The 26,182-nt window shown below is 39.2% G+C and overlaps 1 protein-coding gene across 1 annotated transcript in view; it reads right to left on the reverse strand.

The window, feature by feature from the left end:
* Window positions 1–1,379: 1,379 nt before the first annotated feature.
* Window positions 1,380–26,182, reverse strand: part of LOC101845085 (heterogeneous nuclear ribonucleoprotein 1) — a 26,827-nt gene continuing 2,024 nt past the window's right edge. The window contains exons 2-10 of the mRNA XM_005095566.3: window positions 23,905–23,945; window positions 22,416–22,582; window positions 21,805–21,876; window positions 21,380–21,496; window positions 19,195–19,243; window positions 15,600–15,682; window positions 12,836–13,087; window positions 8,680–8,767; window positions 1,380–2,072 (exon numbers count right to left, since the gene is read on the reverse strand). Of these exons, the coding sequence (XP_005095623.1) occupies window positions 1,897–2,072; window positions 8,680–8,767; window positions 12,836–13,087; window positions 15,600–15,682; window positions 19,195–19,243; window positions 21,380–21,496; window positions 21,805–21,876; window positions 22,416–22,582; window positions 23,905–23,945 (1,045 nt within the window). The 3' untranslated portion in view covers window positions 1,380–1,896. The remainder of the gene's footprint in view (window positions 2,073–8,679; window positions 8,768–12,835; window positions 13,088–15,599; window positions 15,683–19,194; window positions 19,244–21,379; window positions 21,497–21,804; window positions 21,877–22,415; window positions 22,583–23,904; window positions 23,946–26,182) is intronic.

The raw sequence follows: 26,182 nt of genomic DNA on the forward strand, positions 1-26,182 counted from the left end.
GGCAGTCGCTGCTCTCCCGTTATATCACCAGCCCCCCTGTACCACCAACTTCATGCTTGTCCCAAGGACGGCTGTACAGTGGAGTCCACTTATAAGTTATAACGAATCCTGAAACACCGAGAAGTCTGTTATAAAGACACTATTCTAAAACCCCGTTTTTTCCTTCTTTATCTTTGTAAATAAAATACTGCTTTAGCGCAATCTGACAAACACGGGAGTCGGTTATAGCAGAATATTGCTGCTGCTATGCACAGCGCACAGGCCAGTTATAGTTATACACATATAAACCTGGCCAGTTGAGAAACTTGGTGATCTAGCGAAACCTAGGACCTTACATCAACTCCTTGAGCGAAACAAAGAATGCTTAGTTCTAGCAGTTTTAGCATTGAATTACTGTAAAACCCTCTGGCTTTAGGCAGTCAATCACATGCCGCCTTGCGATCATGCGCCTCTTGCATGCTGGCAACTCGCGTGTTGGGTCACTGATCTAGTTTCCAGCTCTAGTGTTTTATCAAAGAATGGGTGGTAATTTTAAATTGGTACGTAAAGTGGAGGCCCACTACACACAAAGATCTGAAATTTTACAGCAATACAGCAGACATGGGGGGGCACTTGTCGGTGGCTTATATCTCAAAATCGGTAGTTTGACCAAAAAGTCGGTAATATATCGATTTTTTCTGTAGGGTTGGCAGGTATGAATTTGGCCCCTTGGAAAAATTCAAACATTTTAATTCCACAATCCCAGGGTCAAGTTTTAACAACTGTTTTTCACCCATTCTAAAGTTAAGAGGTTCAATCCAGAAGTCTTTGAATTAAAAGACCGTAAGCCTTTAGCTCTTATACCAGAGCAAAGCTCCCCTCTTGTACAAGACTAGAAAAACATTAAAGATGTGAGGCATCATGGTGAGATAAGGCACTCCTCAAAGAAATGACATTGAAGGTACCAGCATTACTCCACCAGTGTGGCAATTTTTATTGATTTTTTTTTTTTAGCTGAACAGCTTTGGTGTCCATTTTAAACAACCCATCGACGAGTAGATTTGAATGAAAAACTAAAGGCACAAAAATATTAATTTTCATTTCTGCTGCCATTTTCTCACAAACATTACCATAAACTAGACAACCCCGCCTTCTTCAGTTGCAAATATTTCAACTTCTATTCAAGATGGATGGTAATCTTCTTTCACAAATGAACAAGCATTAAGTTTAAGACGATACCAATAACTTCATATGCCCAAAATTGATGAGCGCTTGATTCCACGTCGTGACACATATACCAAGCACCTAAAGTGCATGCCCTAAGAATCACAGCAAAAAGCCCCCCTTGCCTGATTACTATACATGTATTACATAAGGAAGCAATAAGCAACATGATTAAGAAAATTTACTTGAACAAATTTTATTTACAAGACAACTTCAAAATGACAATAACAGTTGTGAATATTTTGATGCAGGAAATGAAAATGACATATGGTCCACGTAAACAACATGAAGAGATACAGACTTAGGAATGGGCAGCAAATATTTTGATTTTACACCTCCCCTCCCTAAAGTGCAACTCTACAATTGAAAAAAAAACCACCTAAAAACGTTCAGTTCCACAACATTTGCAATTTGTATAAAGTTCTCCAAACAAATCCGTTAAGACTCCACAAGTCTTCGCAAAGCTTAGTATGCTTAGTGCAACACCCCCCCCCCCCCCCCAATGGATTCACCACAGAAGTATGGTTAAAAATTCTGCCTAACGTATACTTTAAAAGCCTAAGTTCTCTAATCCACTAAAGTAAAGATTCTCATGCCTTGTTTTCAAGAAAAAAAATCAGGGGCCAAAAAAAAGTATCAAATGATCCTATGTACATTATCATAGTGAGGACTATCCCCCCCAAAAGAAGACTTTCAGCGCTTGTATGGGTGGTAGCCTTGAGAGCCTCCTCCACCACCACCACCACCACCACCTGAGACTTTTCCAGCACCACTCTGCTGCCCATAGCCGCCACCACCGTATCCACCATCTTGGGAACCGCCGTAGCCACCGCCGCTGCCGCCACCACCACCACTGCTGCCTCCATAACCTGCAAAGGAAATAGAAATTTTAACAAACGTGTGGCAGTTGGTCAGTGTTCATGCATAAAAAACAAAACACTTGGGACAAAGAAATGCACCTCGTATCTAACTACAAATCATGTAATTAACTCATGAGGTTCCATCGTGGAGACAAGAAAGCCATAATTGGTCGCTTTTAAGGACAAGCGGGCTAGCCCAGATTTCAAAGGTTTCCAGAAATCTTGACCTACAGCAAAAGGGGGCATAACTCTACCTATAGGCGAAGTTTGATTTCATTTGGTGGGTATACAGTAGTCTCCGCCTAAGATCCCGTTCTCGGCATACGTCTCGTTCAAAACACGCCAAGTTGGTAGCTCTAGATGTTCGTCCAATGAAATTATAGAAGAAATTGACCCACTAAGAGATGAGGAGCTCGAAAGAATAGTCAGGAAACAAGACTTCTATTTTTCTATACAAAATCTTTCAAATGAGCTTGATTTTGTATGAAATAATACTACCTGATAAAAAATAAGCTTGTTTGATAGTTTTGAATACCATTGTGCAGGTACAAAGAACAATTTGAGTGCAAAACATTCGGAAATTGACCTATATTATCCCCTTTCGAACCTCAGGTCATTCATAACAAGAGCGTCTAGAAAGGTTATTCGAATGGGCGTACATCTGACAGAGACAATACTTCATTGAACAGCGAGTGGACGGAGAGACTCTTTCCATTTCATACTAACACCCCCCCCCCCCCCCCCTAAACCATTCTGCCCCACATTGTAGCTAGGCATTTACGCCGGAAATTTCACCCCCCCCCCCCCCCCCCCCCCCCAAATCCCTTGGGAATTCTTTAAACTTCGCCTTCGCAATAAATTAAAACGTACAGTGTGACTTTTTTTTGGATTGATTGAGTAGGTGTTTTACTGCACTATCGAATAAATACAGTGTGACCCCACACACGATGTGAAAGGTCGCACACACAACACATCATCAGCCTCTCACTCCCTGTGGCACTGCTAGTGGCTTGAAACATTAGGCCTATTTAAGAAACAATAGGGCTTAGACGATGGGCGTAAGCCTAGCGTCAAGCATCTTATCTGCTAGAGTTCGTCTGTTCGCCCGGCTGCTCAGCAACTAAAGTTGCGGAGCGGACCCAAGAAATGAACTGACTTGAAGTTCGCAATCCGCTAGGCTAGGCTAGAGTTCGACCGCTCGCAGAGAGAATAAAATTGTGGAGCGACCCAAGAAAATGAACTGTCTTGAGGTAGGCAGTCCGCTCGTACGGCTGGCTCGCTCCCAGTCAGCAAGTACCGAACCCATCTGTCTGTCCGCTCGCCCCAACTTTACAAATCAGCTTGTTGAGTCCAATATTTTACAGAGATCCAGCAGTGGCAAACCTTGGTCAGCAAAATCCATCCCTAATGTTCGAAACAATTTATATCAAATCCGTCAAGCTCGTGCCCAATTTCTTTTAGGTTTGAAATCAGAACGCAACATTTTAATCTACTACTGTCTTGCCCCGGAACTATGAGGAAACTTACTATGGCAGAGAATCATACTATAAACCATGCTTCCATCAGCTGAAGCTGAAAAGTAAGGAAAATTCTGCCGGGGTGCCCAAGCAGAGTCCAGGGACAGCGTCCTGGCGGGGGTTCACCGAAGAAATTGGAAATTTAGTATTTTTAGAGGGTTGAAAATGGCATTTGGGAGCTTGTTTGAAGAGATTGCCAACAACCCATTCTAAAATCACAAGTCAGTATACTTGATCAACGCGCAGATTTTCCAGGCGCTGCAACAATCAGAAGATAGACAGTCGGAATGAGTGAATGACAAAAGGGAGGAAAGTGGTACAAAAATTCGCCAGATTTTGATCAATCTGCAGGTAAAAAATGTACTGCCGATCAACTTAAAGGCTGATGGCAGGAAATGCTCAATCTGGCAGGTTTCTATACCATAACAAACTATTGCCGAGAGAATTACCGTAAATATCCGTAACTTATACTATACAAGACGACACGAAGGAGAGTACGGGTCTTTTGCTACGGAATTTCGCAGGTTTTTACGGAGAGAGTCCATAATGATGGAAGAACAAGTACGGATCTGGCAGAAAGTACGGATTTCCGTAAAAATACGGAAGAGTGGAAACACTGTATAAAGGTGTAAAAAATGCCCCTTCAAAAAAATGTCGAGCGGGGGCGAGTGACAACAAAAAGCCCACAACAATTTCAACTGTAACTTCAAACAAAAACTAGTTCTTATTGTCAAATTAAGAGCGGAAAAAGGGACATGAAGCCCAATCTCACCAGAATAGCTCCTCTGCGATCCTGCCAAGAAATTTATGGAGCTTACTAATTATTTTGTAGAAACAAGAAAATGATGGAACTTCAAGGATTTCTCAATCCCTAGAGAAAACAGAAACTCTCTAAACACAGAGAAATGTAAGCTATGATGATGCCGAGGGATAAAAATTGATGACATGGAAATTGATTGTTTCATTTGCCCCATTTCTCACAACCATGCAAACAAATTTCTCGATAGAAGTCAAAGGAAATGAATTATAACTGTCCATCATTTGCACTACATCTAATAACTTCATATCCTGTATTTATAATCCAAACCTGTTAATGGCTAATCCAAAAATTGTCAGAACTCATCGACAACCATGACATAAATACTAAATTGGTCCGAAAAGAACGATATTTGAATAATAATAAATATACTGTATAGTACATAGTATCGTGTAATAGGGAGAAGGCATTTCTACAAAATTAAAATGAACCCACTCACGAAAAGAGCTATACAATGGTAGGCCAATGTCGCAAAAGGCAAATCTATTGAGCAACCTTCTTAAGATCAAGAACAGATTCCAGATCAAAACCACATTAAAAACACACAAATTATCACAGCGCTAGATCTTAATCTCTTATCCAAATTCATAAAAGATCAAGAATTCATGAAGCCATCTGGTCGAAGCTGGGTCGAAGTGATTAGAATGATAAACAATAATGGCCGCCAAAAAAATGCATTGTATGGATTAGGCGTCTTTCGCATTCTTCACCACAACAATTTAATTCTTCTGCCTTACATTTAGGAAAACACAAAATATAGCCATCGGAAAAAAGAGTGAAGGGGAAAACAAGAGATTGCGACGGAAGCAAGCCAGACGGGCCAGCGGCCGATCAATAACATCTATTTTGAGACTGCTTTGGGGCTCAGCAGCGCGGCCTCTATGCTTCTACTTTTTATTCGTGTACGGTGCGCGGGCATGGCGAACTCGTGAAATGGGTCAGCTGTCCCTTTGGGGGGGGATTTTGCGATTGGCAGTTTTCCGACTATTGACGTATGATTTACAGGTCTAATATTCTAAAATTACCTTCAATAAATATAAAAAATTAAATCATCTTAGACTTTTAAAATCTAATTCCTAAGACAACCACACCAGAGCACCCACCCATCACACACTCAGAAATAGCGCACATGTGAATTTGTAAGTATGACAAAATGGAGGTAACAATGGAGTTGAAACGAGGACAAATACAACAAAACTTAGTTCGTTTTGCAATCTACTGTCATATGCAATTCTAATTCACAAGAGGTGTCACATCATTTTTAATAATCTTGACATATAGATGGGTAGCGAATGAATACCGATAGAACTGTAGACGGAGAAATAAGTCATTTGCCCACAGTGTCAGCACAAAATGGTTTGTTAGAACCAGTGTTCTTTTCTTAAGGGGATCCGCGGGTCTCGATCACCAAGAAAATCGGGTAGTTGCTAAAAAAAAATGGAACTTCGAGTATTTGGATATTCTTACAGAAAAATATGTCAAGAATCCGTATGTGAAGGTCCCAAAACCTAAAGATACCTCTAATATATATAAAAATGTATTTGAAAGCGGTAGGGGGGGGGACAAAAAAATTCAAACAAAACGTCAAGAAATGCTTAACTTTACCCCTTCACAACAACACTTTCCGTGGCTGCAAGGTAATCAAGTTTGGTATCGTTGGAAAGGCTGTGATAAGAACTATTCGATTATTGCACTTTCGTTTTCGTACGGAACTACTCTGGGGTACGTTTGAAGACCCCGTACCAAACACCGGTTGGCCACTTCCGTCAAGTGACCGGACCGTGAATTTTCATTCGCCGAGCCGGTAGCAACGAAGGGGATTCCCCTCACGGGCCATTGTTTACACTGCGTGCCGCAAGACAGAACGTGAACGTTTTCGCTGCATTTCAAAAAGTTTTCTATCGTGTTGCCGATTTCAACGCTAATAAATCTTGTTTACAGGCTGAATAATTATTGTTATTATCTCCATTTGCAATTCTTTGTAGTATTTCGGCCCGACAAGGCCTACCGAACACATGCTCCTTCTTATTTTTCGTCTTCTCTCGTCTGTCTATCTGATCGTGATTCGATTCGATGTCTTAGTCTTAGTTGTTTTGAGTGAGCTAACCCAGGATCTACACTGTTGAGATTATACGTATAATAATACATAATAGCCTTCAGTACTTTCCATGAGATTATGTGGCTGGGGTATTCAAAGTATAGATCTACAGATCTAGATCTACGTTGCGCTCGATCGGCAAAGTTATAGAATTAGAATCTAGATCTAGGTCTAGGATAAATTTGTTTTGATGGCTTCCCTAGCCTCTCCGGTTGTTCGCAGTGAACAAGTCTGTTTAGCGTAGATCTAGCAATAGAAATCTCTAATTAAAACAATTTTTTTACTTCATTATTACTGGGTTTTTAAAAATCGGAGACCAGTGTTCCCAAAGCAAGTTAACCCCTTCAACAAGATTGAAAGAAGCGACTGTGCAGAAATATATAGATAGGATAAAATAAATTGAGAAAATATACAGATCTAGATAGTATCATGTAGTGCCAGCTTACAGTGTGCCTTTCTTGGTTGCATAGTCTTAGATTCCACCATTGCAAAACCAAAACACATGGGAAGAAAATGAATGGGAGGTAGCAGCTTTTTTGGGGGGGCTCGACAAAGTCTCGACTCTTCATATTCTAAGAAAGGCAGTCACCTGCCAAATCATTTAAAGATTTCTTAATGTGGAAAAGACTAACAACAAACTCAATTTACCTAAACAATTCAGTATGGTAACATTAACATATAAATTTAGACTGGCATGTCAGCATGCAAAATCTTTATTCGCGTTTTTCTCAGAGTGATGACTTTTCTGCCAAATCTGCGGCACTATTTTGATTAGATCTCAGAAAGTTACAGTTGGTTGAAATTTTCACACAAGCCCTTGAATGTCCTATTACCGTACATAGATATTTTTGCTTCTTCTCCCATTTAAGAACAGAAACTGAAACTGAAAGACAAATGAGAATTTACATTCTTGGGGCGGAGATTCAATTGTGATTTGGGGGGGGGGCATGGAATTGATGTAAAAACTTGTCAAAAAAGCTTTTTAAATAGCCTGTGCTGTGTCAACATATGTTGCTGAATAATGTTTGATTTTAGTGAAAACCGAGATGTTTGTGATTGCACAATGTTTCAAAAACTTTGCGTTTTTCTCGAAATTGCATTTTCGGCTAACTGGTAACTTTATAGAAAGTGTATCTCAATAACTAACAGTCAGATTTCATTGAAATTTTCACACATTATTCCCAAGATAAGTGCCCTCCTCCTTACAAGAGCACTTTTCCTGAATATTGATTCTGTTTTGAGTTATTTGGCATTTTTGCGTTTCAGCATCGCCTAATGTGGATTTCTGAATATTGGTCAAAGTGAGGGTAAAATTTGGAAAACATATGATAGATATTTGAAATCTGAAGCAAGCAATATATAACATATATACCAAGTATGAAGCTTTTATCTTTATTAGGTCTTGTAGAAACACTGTTTATAAAATATAAAGAAATTTTGCTGAATCAGCGCCATTTTTGCCGCCACAAGAACAAAAAAATAAAAAATGAATTTTTTATTTCACAAAACCTTTTTTAAAGTGTATGTATCCATTGATGCATACAAAGTGGCTACAAAATAGTTGGAACTGAGTTTTGGCATTTTCATTAGCCACCTCCCCTTAACATACCCGTATTTTTCCAGGTCATTTTGTTAATAAAAAAAATATTTCATGACTTTTTGAAAACAAATGGTATTTTATAGAGATAGCTTTCTTTGTTCCAAGTCCAGAGCGTGTATCATGATGGCGCCCATTGAATAAAATAGTAACTATACTTCTTTCGTATTATTGTGAAAACTCATTCCTTAGTTCAATATAGCAAGATTGGAGTTGTCGCAAAAAGAATATTCGCAAACGCTATGACGGCGCATACGTTGCTATGACAGGAGTCAGTGAGTTAACAGACGAGTTGCAGCAGCCTATTAAAAACATTACCTTTTCAGTGCGAGGAAAACCCCAGAATAACAATAACGGTCAAATTAAATGGCCATAAACCTGTATATACCAAGTCCACATCATTCTATGTTAAAAAGAGCACTTTGGAAAAGATCCGTGTCAAATGCAAATAACGTACCAGGCCAACATGGCAGTTGTCCTTATATGACAACTTGACCTGTCGGAGACATATATGCGACAGACAAGTCTTAAAATAAAAAATTAAGATAACTTAAAATTAGCAGGCAACAGAATACATAACCACAAACCATTTTGCTGCCATCCTCCTTGTTGTCCATAGCCGCCTTGACCTCCCCAGTTCTGTCCATATCCTCCTTGCTGTCCTCCCCAGCTTTGCTGAAATACAAAGACCCAACAAATTTCAAAATAAAACAAGGATGTACATCAGAATTGAATCCAAATTCGAACAAAACGTGTGTAACGAGTTAAAGGGCATGAAAATGGGGCAAAACTACCAGTACTAGTTTGATCATTGCCTTTTCTTTTTCGGGCCCAGAAAGTCTTGACTCGGTTACCTCTCTGAATCTCTTGCCAGTGTGGACTGTAGTGACCTGCCACTCTATGAAGCCTCAAAATCAGGATCTCAGTGGGGGAAAAACCGGGATTTGGTGGAAAAAAATCGGGATCAACAGCAAAACACCAAGGTGACTGCCAAGCTGACTTAAAATTTTTTTGGGGTGTCCATAAATAAATAGGCCTAAATTACCTGTGTCTGTCTGTTTGCGTGTGTGTGTTTGTATGCGAACGTTATCATTATTTTTAATAAATCCTAAGCATCATGTCAAGCACTCTTAGTCCAGATGTGCAACAACACCCCCCACCCCCCAAACCAATAAGTCCAGAAAGGCACTTCAACGGACGGTCCCCGACACGCGGAAACCACATGGCGAAGTCATGTCACGTTATGCGAGCACGCAATTGAAACAATTTTATAGACGGGTCCAACTAACTGAGCGTTCACACAAAACACCCAGATGAGCGACAATCATTCTACTTCTAGGATAACGGCGGCGGCCGACAGACTAAATGTACCAACACATCTCTTATCCCCCATATACGTTCAGACCAAAGCAATGACAACGGCCGTATGTTAGTCTTGTCAGCGCAGTTACTTGTGTAAGGGTTAGAACAACTGTCGCTAGTCCGAGTGTTTGATGTGAACGAACAGTTACCAGACAAATTCATACTGACAAAAAGTTCAAAGGGTGCTACCCGCGATAAAGAAGAAGGCAGAGTATGTTTTTAGACAAATCTGGCACAACCGCAGACTGGGGAAAAAAATCGGGATACACGAGATCGAAATCGCGAAAATCAGGATGCTTGAGATTTGGGGCAAAAAATCGGGATGAGTTGCAGGTCTGTGTTCACTAGACCAGGGTCATTTTCACACTGAAAAAATTTTTCTCAGGACCATAAATATTAATTAACTCCTATCATCCGAAACACACCCCGTGTGGTTCCTGTTTACCCCCCTCGGCTAGAATGACACAGTGTGTCAATTTCATCTCCCCCAATTACAATATTTCCCACAGCTGAAGCTGAAAAGTAAAGAAAATTCCGCGCCGAGGGTCTGTTCGAAGAGATTGCCATCAAATGACAACACCTATTTCTTCACCAATATTTTTTTTTCGATTTCTCTAACTATAAATCTTTCCACTGCTGGCAATATTTAAAAACAGGTTCCTTTTGCCATTGCTGAATCACTATAATTTTTAATTCCATTAATTTGTCATCGCACCATTGACAGAAGGCAAACCTGGAAATAATGGATTGACATGTACCTTGACAATAGAGTACAGATTTACCTGGTGTATACTTCAATTTTCTTCCATTTTAATGTTTGAATGGCGAATGTCACAATCTTCTACCAACACTTCAAATCATTCTTGATTTTAGTAAGTTTTAGCATAAGTTTCTTTTATTGCCGCCTTTATCACGCTCCCATACAATAATCGCACTCACATTTCTCTAGATCTTGGCAAATTTGCAACAAATCGATTGTCTAAAGTCACAAGTCAGTTAATTTGATCAGCGCGCAGATTTTCCAGCCGGGGCAACAATCCGAAAAGACAAAAATTGAGTGAATGAAAGAAAGACGGAAGTTAGCATGGAAAGTTCGCTATCATGGCTAGCCATGATTTTGACCAATCTGCAGGTAAAAATGGTAGATTGCAGGAAATGAGCAATTTTTTTTTTAAGTGGAGGTTTTACGGCGCTTGCAACTGCATAAGGTCATACGAATGCCAGAAGGTGTTATAAGAGAGTAACAAACATATAAGGAGATAAGGACGATAGATGCTGAATAGGAAAAAAGAAGCAAACCACACCAGAACACCCAACAACCACCCACAATGCGCAATCTGGCAGGTTTCGAAAACATTAAGCTTACTAGCAATGACAATGAAAAATTAAATGTTCATCCAAATTGCTTTAAAATGGGCTTAAATGAAAAAAGACTAAATTCTAAGAACTATGGTTTTTAAATTTTAAAAATCCATTTATAAATAAACAAGTTATGGGGATTTTTGTTTACAAAATGTTGGAGGACCTTCATATAGGAAAATATCGCCAAAATATGGGACATGTCTTGATGTATTTTGAGGAAAAACTAAGTCAGTAATGAATTGGGGCATATGAATGAAACTTGGCATCTTCATGTGATTTTTAGTGCAGAATCTAGTTCTGCTATCACTGTTTCGATGTCTTTATTACTTTGGTTCTTAAAGACTGATATTTGCGTGAAATCGTTTTTACCGTGACGCGATCACCCCTTCTAAAACTCAGTCAAGCACTATCGGGAAAACCTGCGATGAAGTCATCAGCGGCCTATTTAGTTATAGGCAGCCAATCACATGCCGCCTAGCGATCACGCGCCTCTAGCATGCCGGCACCTGGCGTTTGGAATGCGTGATCTAGTTTCAGGCTCCAGTGTTTTATCAATGGATGGGTGGTAATTTTAAATTGGTATGTAAAATGTACTAAACGCAGAGATCTGAAATTTTACAGTAATAAAGAAGACATGTGGGGCGCCTGTGTGGTCGGCGATCAACCCGCAGCTCCGCTTAGTTTTCGAACCGCAGCGGAAATTCGCCACAAACACGGCAATATCTGCGGTTCTAGAAACCATTCGGGATTTTACGCTGGCATGTCGTTAAATTAACCTAACCTGTCCTCTGGTTGCCGAGTTTCATTTATTTTCGTCCACGAGTTTTCCCGTAACTATACTTAGAAGAGTCACTTCCGATTCTGAGCGGCCCAAAAATTACCCCTCACGTGGAGGCCGATTTCCGGCCCAAGGCGCAGCAGGCGATTGGCATTGCTAAGCTCACTGCTGAGAGATTTATCGTAAATATCCGCGAAACTTATAAAAGACAATACAAAGGTGAGTACGGATCCTGGGACCAAATTTCGGTAGCCTATGGGTAACGCACTTTTTTAACGGATGGGGTTTACAATCATTGCAGAGCAAGTACGGAACTCAGAAAGTATGGGTTTCCATTAAAATATGAAGATTGGAAGTAATATAATTAACTGGGGGTTTTTTCACCCAGTCCTACAAAATCCATGATTATAATATTGGTACGTTAAAATTAGACATGATGATACTTCCTTTATAAGAATTTGAATTCATTTTTAGAGTGGCAGCTCATTCTATAGCTTAAGATTTTTGGATTAAGACTCGCTTTCCAAATAAAGATTGTTGAACAAATGACTCTCCATCTGCTTTTCGTGCAATCAATCTTGCCATCTGTTTCCCGGTTATCTTTGTGTCATGATTCATATAAACGTGGAAGAAAAATTATTGCTCAAACTCGAGTAAAAACTTGAATGGCTCAAGTACACCTATTCAACGTGTAAGAACAGAGAGAGCAAGATGCAGTGACACTGAAAATCAGCCAATCCTGAACAGAAAGCTAAAATATAGATACAATTTACTTTCAGCTATCCAATGAAAGGCAAACACAAAAGGCACTTTGAAGAGAATCGAGATCTTGATTCTCCCGATCGAGCTCCGGTGTCACATACACTTCCGCCTGCCGCCATAGCCATCTGTTGGCGTGAAACGTACTCTTGGACCAGGAACATCCATATGAATATCACAAAATCGACTGGCAAAAATGAACTTACTGACCCAATCAAATTTGGTTTTTAAAACGGCTGAGCCGTTTATGAATTTTCAGATTTCCTCAAATTCCTAGGCCTCTGCGATTTTTATCAAACTACCGGAGCCTGGCAATCACTCGGTGTTACACTTTTCACAAATCTATAAAATACCTCATTACTTTTAATTTCAGAGAACTTTTGCTCTCTGGATGTGACAGAACCCCCCCCCCCCCCCCCCCATCCCTAAATGAGCCTTAAGACGCCAGAAAAGGTATAAAAAAAAGACTCCTTGTCACAAACCTGCCCATATCCCTGCTGCCCATAGCCTTGATTCCACGACTGATCGTATCCTTGACCATATCCTTGCTGTCCGTAGCTACCATAGCCTTGCTGACCTCCACCGTAATTGTTGTACATCTGATTCTGGTTCCATCCAGAGCCTCCATCTCCCATGCCACCCCAGCCTTGGTCGCCATTGTAGCCACCTCTTCCCATGCGGCCACCACCTCTTCCTCCGCCGCCCTGACGCGGTTCTGCTCTTTTGCACTCAACCTGAAACAAAGAAGACAATATGATCAATGATGCTTATTTTGCCTCTTCCAAGTCTGCAAACAAAGGACAGAGGAGACTTTTTCCCACTCTTATGCACTATCACAATCTTGGCGACCATTACCTCCCAATATTCTGAAAATGTACTTGAAAAATTCTCCATCATCAAAAAAAATATGACAATGTAATAAAAGCATGCTAATAATAGCAGCTCTGACAGCCTACAGTAAAGGTACAGTGACCACTTTTCCCTAGTAAGAAATTCAGTAAGAAAGAGGTGGCCCAGTCCACTGCCTTAAATGACATTTTAAGTTCTGCTCACATTAGGGTGCTTGTCACATTGTACCATGACTTTTTTCCAACAGGGTTCTAATATAGATTCCCCCTTCACTTCTAAGAAAATAGTGAGAGTTAAACGGACTGCATAAATATTAACCCAAATCTTAAAGAGACAGTAAAGCAAAATACTTTCTAAAGTGGAGCATAGTTGTCTAGACAACAAGAGGACACTATACTGAGCTCTGTCATACAAATGTGGCAACCAATCTTGCATAGTAAAAAAAAACCAAAACCCTACTGCTCATTCAGTACACCGAAGAATAATTTTCTAAGTAAATTGTTTCGTTCTGGACTAATGAAAGTGTAATGGATCCAACAAAAATGTGTGAGGGGGAAAAAGAGTGAATATGTCGAGTAGGGTGGCATTAAAACTGACCACTGAGAACAAACATCAGTCTTAAGGGTACACACAAGTCCAGGTGGCACCATAAAAGAAGTAAAATATTTCATTGTTGAACCACAATACAGCAAATAAGAGGATTGAAGAAAGAAAGTAACAAAAAAGTAACTTACAGAGCAGTGCTGTAGTCCATTTTAAGAATCTTTTCTTACATAGAGGACACACAAAACCAAGTGCCGTAAACATTCAGGCGTGCTCAGAACACCTGTTTTTTAAAAGCACTTTCACTTCCAATTTCTGGAATAACTTGAGGTAATTGTTACTTAAGTATGTGAGACAAATTTGCTCCTAAAAAAGCAAATGTCACAGATAAAGACAGAAAAACAAAGGAGCAATAATCATATTCATATTAAGCTTCACATGGTATAACTTCTTTTTCAGGGGAAATGTCTACCTTGACTACCTCTCAATTTTTGCTTAATGTAAAACCAAGTTGGAATAATTCTACAAAAAAATATAAACTCTCACAACCCACCATCCAACACAGATGAAGTTTCTGGGTTTTTTTCTTCTCACAGCACCATTTTTCCAACCTTCCATAAAAAGCAACATCTATTTTTAAAAGACTGTGTATCATAAAACAATGGAAGGAGTTATCACTTGGGTGATAAACAAACCTAAAACAAAAACTTAAAGGAACTGTGGTTAAGTTCCTACACTTAAACTGTTCCAAATTTATACTTGATAGTATCACAAAGGTTTTTGAATACCCTGGAATTCTACAGTAACAAAACATACTGGGTAGGAAAAGATGAGAAAGAAGCGGACATGTGGACAGTATAATGCATTGACCATAACGAACAAAATAGTTTCTGGGCACTGGAAATGCCAGTTCAGAAACAAGGAAGGAGGTCACAAACAAAAACAAAGCAGAATAGTAATAGAGATAAAAGTAAAAGTGTAATAATATATCTTTTAGCAGCAGATGAATCTTCGTGGGATCCAAGATATTCACAATAATGAAAAAGACTGTCTCTGTCTCAGCTTAAGCAATTGTAGAATATTTGCTTGAGCATATTGAGAAAGAGACAGCCTTTAACAAGGAAACCTTCAAACTATTTACAACTTTGAAGAGATTTAACAGAAAAACAGGAATGAAAGACAAGACAGACATTTTTGCACCTTTGATTAAGAAGTGACCCTTAATGATGGCAAACGACAAATGCTATAAAATTCCCCCCCATCATCCCATGCCAAAAGGAAATAAATTAAGCTATGCAATTAAACCAGATGATTAAAAAATATATATAGCTGCAGCAAATTAAGCTGTGAAAATGTCACGGACAATGGAATGTTCCTTCTAGAATTATATAAAAAATTTAATTTCAAAACGACAAATTTGATAAAAACACTGTCAAAAACTTAATTAAATTATTACAAAAATTGTACTATAATATTGTACAAAGTCAAAATTTGTAAGACATGACAATGTCATGAAGCTTAAATTAGTAAATTAACATCAAAATGTATGTAAGTAACTGAAAAAATAACTAGTTTACAACTAATTTAAGTTAATCTAAGGTTACAAACAGCTCAAAAAAGTGCAGCTAATTAAACATTGGATCATAAAAGACCTTGATTAATAATTGATTAATTAACTTAATTACCAAAGCACGAAGTTCAAAAACTTAAACTAAGGCCTGGTCTGCTGAAGACACCATCTTGCTTGTCGCGAAATATTTTCCTTAAAAAGCCATCTTCTTAACCAAACAAAGAGGGGCACAAGACCTGGCAACAACCAAGTCTAGAATGCAATACCAAAGTGACTTGTTTAACCTTTTTTCCGCTGAAGTCCAAATAGTGTTCCTTTACGGCTGCCTCAACTGCATCTTCACTGTCGAAGGTCAAAAACCCAAATCCTACAGGCAACATAACCGAAAAGAGAGAGATAACGATTGTATGATCAGCTACATTCTTATCGTAAAGTGGGGAAAAAAAGCACAGTACACATAACATGTTGACATACGCGAATTATGTGAATAATTTAGTTGGAAGAAGGCAATTCAACATTGTCAGTGCAAATTTTGTACAACTCATACATGTCCATCACTCATTCACCCAAAAGCAAGATAAAATAAGAGTACACGATAAAGTATTCACATTCTATTTTATTTGTGGAATGGACAAATGTTACAGCGAACACAAAAACAATTTTCCGAATTCCGACACTCCTGTTCTTGGGTCATGAATCCATGCTTGTTGTTGGGTCATGAGTCCATGCACTTCTGAACAATTTTATACAACACATTTGTTGTTCCTGGGACATGATTAGATGTAGCAGTGAACTTGAAAGCAGCTTTCCACACAATTCTTTGGTCCGCAACAACAACTAAAACTGGTTGACTTTCAAACATCAAGTGGATTAATTTTGAGCCTTTTTTAAAAAGGCATTCCACTGGTCCATAAACAATGGACGAAGCCAGGTACCCATTTTTATATTTCATAATTTGGATCCCTCAGCTTCTGATCAAGTCTTCACTAGTCATTCCAGTCACTTTAGAGCTTGACAGACGACAGAAGAAGGGCCCCAAGAACCCGAGTAAATGAGTGGACCATTTACAAAAAAAAGTTTCTCATAAAGCAAGATTTTTTTTGCTTAATGTTACTTTAAAAGTACTCTCCACAGCAACAGCATCTTAAAAATAACCTGATGCCACTAAGAATTTTACTTTTCATTTTCAGCAACTTCTATTGCATGAAAAGGAACAAAACAGAACACTTAACTATGGTGCAGCATACAAGGATGTTTAACAAGGTCAAAACCTTTAAACATTTCAGTGCTTTTTATGCATCTGATAGGCCACCATTTTTTTAAAAAAAACATTCATTCTTGCCTATCAACAAATCGGGTGTCAAATTATACTTCATACTTAGTTCTGAAAGAAACAAATTTCTGTCAAGCTTTTATCTCTACAACTAACACGAGTACCGCAATGCATTTGTCCCAAAAACTGCAAATGGCTACAAGAGGACAGAATGTCCAGACATTTTTGCACTGCTGAACGTCCTCAAAACCTCTAGGTAGCTCGAAAAAGGAGCAAGCTTAGAAGCTGTAAATTTGTATCTCTGAGCTGATTTCAAAACACCACTTCTAGAGACCAAAAAAAAAAACGATGCCTTGGTGTGAATGAATTTGCACCAGTGTCCCTTTTTTTTAAAAAAATCTTCAATCACATAAAGGACACTTCCTTGTCCTGTGGACAGCTTCCCAGCACTAACAGGCTTTTAGACAACTTCAAAGGGTGTTTGTGAGGAGGGATATCTGTAATTGTTGTGTCCAAATTCTGAGGGGTACCCTCGTTCCATGGTATTTGACACAGACAGCAAGCATACAGCCCAGCAATACAAAATGGACAGGCTTGTCAAGATCCACACATCTAGTGAATAACTATAAAACATGACTTTAAAAAAACCTCATATCCCAGCGTTCATCCAGCCATCCATTCATGTTCAAACAAACAGGGACAAACTATCAATGTTTGCAGACCTGTATGAAAGGAAATTTGTTAATCAATCCACCTGAACCTGCAAAGTTTCCCCATAACTGCTGTATCTCGTTCTTTAACTAGGCAAGCATCCTCAAAATTTCTTGTCACAAGTGATTGCAACAAAAAAGATGTGCAAACACAAGACAATGACAGGACAGTCAAGCCAAGTAACAAAAAGGAGTAACCAAGCATTCTCATTACTGACATCTAAAATCTATGTAACCAAAAACAATGCAGAGCTGTTCAAATGTGGAACAGCCAAAAGGGACCAGAAAAAGTAAAAACGTACAATAAAATTGTAACTACCATGAACAAAACTCTTAATATTTTAAAGCCAGCATAGAACCAGAGCATATTCAAACAGAGACCTGCGTTGGGCAACAGTACCTTCCAAATAACAAAAAAAAATTTGACAATAAGAGAACTCAGAACTCTTATTGTATTCAGGTGAAGCTTTTCATTGCAAATTTTCAAAATACTTTGCCAACTGGTACATAAGAATGCATGACTTAGAACAACCCCTAACCCCTTAAAGCACCAAGCTAAAGATTCCTTGCACCATAAAAATTACTTGCAACATCATTTCAAATTTACAGCAGTAAGGTACCCACCAGTGCCTTAAACCACAAACAGAAAAGACAATACCAATAGAAAAGAAAAGTAGAAAGAACATTAAAATAATCAAGGAGCCGACCAACCATCCACTACGAAATTCAATTGCATCACTCTTCCAATTTCGGTATCCACCATATGCTGGGCCATCCTGCTCAGTAACACTTAAAAATTATTAGCATTAAGTAATGCTGGACAGAAACCATAACCCAACAAACTGAAAGAAACACAAAACTGGAGAAATTATAAAAACACAACTTTCTGACGCTAGAATAAATACCAATCTAGCTTTCAGCGCAAGTAAAACATAAAAAGCCATAAAATGACAACGTTCGTGCTGTAAATGCTGAACACGTAACTCAACTGATGAAAAGGGAATAAACCACAAGATTTGTGATTAAACTGGGACAGTCTCCCCACTAGTCAAAATGGGGCTTTAAAAAAAATGGAAGCTGAACACTGCTGTAACAATAAATAATTCACTCGTTTGGTCTAAAGAAAAAATATACTTGAAATTCAGCAACCTAAGCCTCACTATGACTACAAATTTCACAAAGATTGTTCAGACGGAATATCTTGATACAACGGGTACCGATTTTGAACCTCCAACACGAAAGACGTCTTATGAGCACCATCTCAATGCCTTATCTTAAGGCTGTATATGAGTGCAAGGAAAATAGGAAGGTCATAACAGGAACGGATAAGAATTGTTCTACAGAAATAAACATAAACCCTACACCCGATATCCAATACACACTTACTTGTTTGAAACCAATTCACATAATTGTCATGTAGAGCTTGGAATAAGAAAGACTGACAGACAGAAACTACTAAAGGGGAGTAAAGAAAGAGGACCTCCCAATAGAAACTTCCCTCGTCTCTTTTGTATTAGAGGTTTTCATATGAGCACCAGAAGATTAGAGGTGTTACAAGAGAGTAACAACATAAACAAGAAGGAGGGGAGATAAGGACAATAGATGATTGATAGGAAAGAAGAAGCAAACCCAACCTGAGCACACGCCAACCACCCATTAAACCTCCCTCCTTTAATCAAAATTACACCCAAATTAGAACCACAGAGGAATGATTGCTATTAGAAAACAACTCTATATCTTGAAATGACACCAATTACGTGAAGGACACGAATGACTTTTGACAGATAATTGAAGAACAAGGTCGAACAAAAAACAAAAAACACAAAGACAAAAACAAACCAAAAAAAAAGCAAAAAAACAGTCCAACAAAAGGAAGCAAGTTTAGAGTACTGTTACCTCTTGGTCTGTTCTTTTCCTGGTCATACATGATCACAACATCTTCAACCTAAAAATGAAAAGAACATTTTTTTTAATGAAAAGGCGGGTTGGTGTTAAAATTGTGAATACTGTAGGCTCTGCCAAAGACCCCATCGCTTTTAGAATTTTTTTTAAAAACAAGTCGCCCACTCTGAAAGACTACATTCAAATAGTAGCAATGACAATGAAAAATTTAATTTTCATTCAAACTGCTTTAAAATGGGCTTCAATGAAAATAGAATAAATTCTGAGAACTATGGTTTTTAAATTTTATAAATCCATTGATAAAAAAGTTGAGGATTTTTATGAATAACAATGACAATGAAAAATTGAATTTTCACACAAATTGCTTAAAAATGGGATTAAATGAAAAAAGAGTAAATTCTAAGAATTATGGCTTTTGAATTTAAAAAATCCATTTATAAATAAACAAGTTATGGGGATTTTTGTTTACAAAATGTTGGAGGACCTTCATATAGGAAAATATCGCCAAAATGTGGGACATGTCTTGATGTATTTTGAGGAAAAACTGTTCATAAGTCAGTAATGAATTGGAGCATATGAATGAAACTTGGCATCTTCATGTGATTTTTAGTGCAGAATCTAGTTCTGCTATCACTTTTCGATGTCTTTATTACTTTGGATCTTAAAGACCGATATTTGCGAGAAATTTGAATTGCGTGACATCGTTTTTACCGCAATACGATCACCCCACTAAAACCCAGTAAAGCACTATCGGGAAAACCTACGATGAAGCCATCGACGACCTATTTAGTTATAGGCAGCCAATCACATGCCGCCTAGCGATCACGTGCCTCTTGCATGCCGGCACCTGGCGTTTGGAATGCGTGATCTAGTTTCCAGCTCTAGTGTTTTATCAATGGATGGGTGGTAATTTTAAGTTGGTACGTAAAATGTACTAAACGCAGAGATCTGAAATTTTACAGCAATAAAGAAGACATGTGGGGCGCCTGTGTGGTCGGCGATCAACCCGCAGCTCCCCTTAGTTTCGAACCGCAGAGCGGCAAAATCTCAGGTTCTAGAAATCGATCGGGATTGTACGCTGGCATGTCGTTAGTTTAACCTTTCCTCCGATTGGTTGCCGAGTTTCATTTATTTTCGTCCACAAGTTTTCCTGTAGCTATACTTAGAAGAGTCACTTCTGATTCCGAGAGGCCCAAAAATTACCCCCCCCCCCCCCCCCACCTTCCCTTAAAATTTCCGCTATTGTTGAAGACAGCCCGCTTCCCTTTTCCCCTCCTTGGGTTTAAAAAAAGTTTTAATGAAACCGTCCAAGATGTCGGCTGTGGACCACAGCTTTTCATGTCAACAATGGGTAGCCCTGTCTTGGACATATTTGGCTCTTTATATATAGAGTTGGGTTCAAAGGCCCAGCCGGTGGGATCAAGGATCTCTTATCCGATCTGCAAGCAGTGGTCAAAACTCCATACCTCTCAACTGCTATCCTGTCTGATAATGACATGCGTCAGTCTTACTTATTCAATTACCACCCGAGCTTGCCTTTCAAAGGACCACCGTTTGACCCATTAAAAACAGAAACGTTTGAACATCTTTGCTTGTACCCTTAGCCCCACCCAACGGTGTAACAAGCAGTCAATCAATGCCAACCCTCACCGCCATCATGTAACAACAATTCGAGGAACTAATTTCTCGGCTGGCGTACGATCAGGGCGGCAGGCATTGGTCAAACTAACTTCGCACCTCTGGCTTCTAGCTACCCTGGGAAGTTTCCGTAGTGGCTCGCTACTCGAGCATCTTCACAGGCAGTCGTGAGATTTTACACCCACACTACCCTGACCATCTGCATCTATCAGGGCTCACATGATGGGGTAATACGGTAACATCTACCCCCAAATTGAACCCCTTCTCGGCCCAACAACATGGCTATGGCGTTAAGATTATAGCCAGCGGAACCAAACTTGCAAGTTTTGTTTCAAATCAGGGCCGAGCAGGCTAAATTTTTTTCGTCTTAGACAGGTGAAACCCTCGGAAGGGAGCGGATTTTTCTTTCAGTTTCCGCGTTGGCACAGGTTTCCGTTTTATACAGGTAATCAAAGAGGAATATATCAAGGGGGGAGCGGGGAGACTGTATAGTGGAACAAAAAATACAATTAAATAAAATAAAATAAACACTCTAACGTACCTGTCCAAATCTTGAGAAAAAACTCTTCAGGTTGTCTTCATTTGCATCATTCGGTAAACCCCCAACAAATATCTTTGTTGTTCTGCCGGTGAAACCACTTCCGCCACCACGTCCACCCTGTGAAATATACTTTCCTTTAAATACAAAAAAGTACATACTGAAATGAAATTTAAATTCAAGATCACAGTTGACCATGATACAATTTAGGGTGCTGTTCCTCAAATCAACATCTTGTCAGAAAATACCAAATAAAATCCTTCAATTCACGAATGTACGTTGTTTTGGTAAGGTTTTACGGCGCTCATAACTGCATAAGGTCATATGAGCGCCAATCATGAATGTTAAATGTACAAAGGAAAAATGGAGACGAAGTTCTTTTTTATAAAATGGGTGTTTAACTAATATCTAGAGGATGCTAAACATACCCTTCCGCCAGCTCCACCACCGCCGCCGCCACCACCTCCAGAGCCCCTTGCACTGCAGGGCTTGGCATCCACCTGAAAAATATACAAATACATACAAGTTTAAAATTGTATTATTAAACAAGAACGATGCTGCAGATGCTTGTACCTTTAGGTAAATTACTTTTTAAAATAATTTTATTACTTATCCCGCAATGGAACATTTCCAGAGAAATCAAATTTACAGTAGCGCAGATTAAGGAATTACGTCAAAATATGACAAATAAAACCTGCTTCTTGTCAAGAAAATTTTAAAATTTTGTTGACTAAACTTGGTAATTGAGTACTGGTTGGATAACACTTAAGACTGTCTGTAGTAACTCAACAATGATAAACATATCCCTTAAAAACAATGTTGGTAAGAATTTTACAGTACCTGCAACAAAAATTTGGTCATATAAGAAGATTTCAGATGATAAAGGAAGAATAACAAACAAAAAAGGGAGAGATAAAGAAAAAACATGTTTGACAGGAAAGAGGGAACAAATAACAGACCACTTGCCAACCACCCACTACTAACATAATTTTCTCATGACAAGCTTGACAGAGGGTACCATATTTTAACTGGTCCTTACATTTCGTCCATCAATACTGTGCTTTCCAGCAGACAAAACAACATCAACTGCAGAAGGGTCACGGAAGGTGACAAATCCAAAGCCCCTTGACTTTTGAGTCTGCTGATTCTTCATGACAATGCAATCGGTAACCTCTCCATACTGAGAAAAATATGACTGCAAAGCATCTGAAAAGTATAAAAATTAAGTTTTACTATAAAAAGGGGATGGGGGGGTGGGGGTGTATGTGTGAACAGATGAGACTAAAAACAAGGAAAGCAAGTAACAGATTGTTAACCCCCCACCATGCTGTTATCTGTTACAAAGAAAGAGTAGATAATAGCAATTCACGGATATCATAACCCTGAGTATCTCACTAACCCAATCCTCACTGCAGCTCCGGAGTTCACAAGATGCTAATGACTGCTCAGATGATCAGGACTTTTATGCTAAACAGAGGGAGAATAATTCAACACATTTTTTTCCTTCAAAATATAAATTCATCAAATTTCTTTTAATGTAGGTGTTTTACACCCCATCAGCACCAGAACATTTTGGAAGCAGTCCTCAAACCCGGGCTGATAGGGATACAACATCCCAGCAGTGTAAGACGAAGTTAACCTTATCTATTCCATAACTGCAACACCAAATAGAACAAATATGTGGTGGTGGTGGTAGTTTTCAATGCAAGACACTCGGCTCTACTGGTCTTCAAATCCACTTTCAAGGTTGCCTTGCAAGCAAGCTCTGACAAAAAGCCTGAAAATTTTTCAGTATAAAATTCTATGCGCAGCATTTCAGTAAAAACATAAGATATTAACATGAGCCCAAAATATTTAATACGTAGACCTAGGCATATTAGAAAAACCTAATTTTTTTTTTTAATAGAACAATAGGCCCTAACTACATTGGGGGGTGTTTTTTTGTAAGAGTTTAGCGGCACTTGCAACAATATGGTCCAAGTGCCGAAGAATAGAGGTGTAACAAGACAGTAACATGCACAATAGGGGAGATAAGAACGATAGATGTATGATAGGAAAGAAGGAGCAAATCACACAAAAGCACCCACCAACCACCCACACTGTGTCATGGATGGGGGAAAGTCTTGCTGTAAAGAAATTAGGTGTAAAACTAGATTTTCAAGTTTTAAACTAGGTAGCCTATCTGTTTCAATACCAGATCTAGGTGCCTAGTTTCTGACTCGTTTTGTTGTTTATTCTGATTTTGTAAAAATACTAAGTACCCTATTTATTCAGGTTTGATTTTTTAATGAACAATGCCCAACCCCAAATGGAAGTGCACCAGAGTTCAACGACCCATTCTGGTCTTCCTTCAGGAAACTTTTTCCAGATTTCCGGCTTGAGCCAGAAAACTGGCAACCTTGCATTTTGTAAGGTAAATCAGGGTACTTCATAACTTCACTATTGGCAAACTACCACTATCACCACTGTTAGGTTGTAAAATATTTTTAGCAGCCCCAAGGTAAAAGCAGAACTAGGACTATACTTACCCTTATCAGTGTCCCAGCTCAGGCCCCCGACAAAGATTTTTCTGCGAAAGAAACAAGGAAACATGAAGGAGGCAGTAAAAATAGAGAACATGCAAAAGTTTTAGATCTAGATCTATATTGTCAGGTGATGAATAATGACGTAGCATTTTTCAGTCTTGACCCTTAGAGTACTTTACCAGATATCAGTTCCAGACTTAAAACTTTAATACTCCGTTTCAATGTTAAACCCGAAAGAGACCGTGAGACAGAAACACTGCTGTTTTGTTGTAATATTTGGGCTGTCTAGATCTAGATCTATGATTAGCCTACAGACTAAAGTCAACTCTACATAAAGTCTGGATTTTTGCCAATCACTTTAAGTTCGTCTTCTCAACTGTTTCAGATGATTTCTTCCTAAAGGCAACAAGAATTTCATCTTTAAATTTAGCAAAAGCTTTGTCAAATTCGTCGCAAGATTTAAATGCCTGCTCTAGAAAGCCTTCCTTGTCAGGCGGAGATTAGATAACTAGGTCGAGATCTAGAACCACCACGCTGCGAAGCAAAGCGGAAATGGTAGATCTAGATGTTAGATTTTTGGCAAAATCGGTTAGGGAACTTCCAGACTGGGCGCATTTTCGGCAGTTTCCACCCCGCTTATTTGAGCCTAGATCTAGATTTATAGGTAATGTTTGATGCTCGGCGAGCGAGAGATATCAAACCTATTTGCAAAACATCAAATTATGATAAATTCAAAAATTCAAGCTCCCCTGAAACCACCCTAGCATACCATTGGGGCCAAAACCGGCGAAAAAGCACCCAATCTGGAGATTCCTTGACTGATTTTGCCAAAATGGCCGCCTCCCTGGGCCGGGACATCACAACTCGACTTGTCCCGCAAACTGCATGGCACCAAAGATCGTGTATACCTCCCATGGCAAGATGTTTTTCCAGGAGACGTACTGGTAATGTGATATGATGAAGTGCTCTGATGATGCTGCTGCTTATCTCTTCCGCGCATTGTTTATCGGGCCGGTGGGGATCTAAAGGCGTCTTTGCGGCAATTTTAGCATGCTTTATTTTCTTTGTGTTTACTGTGTTTCAATTTCAAGCATCAGCGTTCTTATGGTTCTGAGCATCAACGATCTAAGCCACCTTCCATTACCAGAGCATGGCTGACGTGCTGCAGTTATAGCTGCAAGTGAGAAATTTTATCTTACGAAACATCGATATGGATAATACATCAAGCCACTGACCCAACAAGTCATTCCATGCGTTAGGCCCCTACCCCAAAAGATTCGGCACTAGTTGGATATGATCCCGACTTTTGTGTAGTGTAGACCTACTGAAATATCGATACTGATTTCAATAGTCGGTATCAATTTTTTATCAGTAGCCTAGATCTAAATCTAGCCTACAAAATGAGCAGTAAAATTTCACTTGTTTTTCACAAGGCAAGGGGGGATGCCCCCCTGACTTTAAAAAAACAAAATATGGGGTGTTTCAGAGGGGCCTGGGGGCATGCCCCCCTGAATTTGACCACGATTTGATGGGTTTTTTAAAGCAGGTTTGAAAGGCTATCTCTCCAGCACGTGAATCAAAAAGTAATTGTTTAGACGTAGAACCAGAAGTAATCGTCGTTGGGGTCAAAACTAGGTTCCAGATTTTCTCTGGGTTATATTTCTGTCTCAAAAGTGATAAGTCACCATATCCAAGTCGTGCCAAAGATCTACAAGATCTTTGGTAGGCCTTAAAAATGGAAGGACTTCTGTAACGAACGACCGCCCTATCAAACAATAAAGAAGAGAGGCCTAACCCTAAATTCTGCTCTGTCTAGTAGTGGTCGCTCGTTACGGAAGTCCTCCCTTAAAAATAATATGACACAATCTGTGGGTATCCCAGGTAGTGATGACATCACATTACAAAAATTAGAGGTCAATCAGAAAGATGCGTCGTTCTACCTTTAGTCGCATGTGGCCGTTAAGTGTGTTCAACAGCCAAAATATGTGGAACAAAATCAAGATCTAATCTATTCTAAGGCCACCTCTAGCGCAGGCGGGTCTTTTGGCTATTCTCACCCGGTGCACGTTCACCGTTATAGCCTAGATCTAGGCCAACCAATTTTGCGTTCACCCTAAAACACAGAACGAAGTGTATACAGACCCGGTAACCGGGAACAAAGTCACAAAGTATAGACCCGGTAGGGGAACTCTTTTGTGATTTCGGAAAGTTTCAGCGCCTAGCCCCGTAGTGTGTGTGTGAGAGAGAGAGAGAGAGAGAGAGAGAGAGAGAGAGAGAGAGA

The sequence above is a fragment of the Aplysia californica genome, unplaced genomic scaffold, assembly GCF_000002075.1.
Source record: "Aplysia californica isolate F4 #8 unplaced genomic scaffold, AplCal3.0 scaffold00107, whole genome shotgun sequence".
Lineage (NCBI taxonomy): Eukaryota > Metazoa > Mollusca > Gastropoda > Aplysiida > Aplysiidae > Aplysia > Aplysia californica.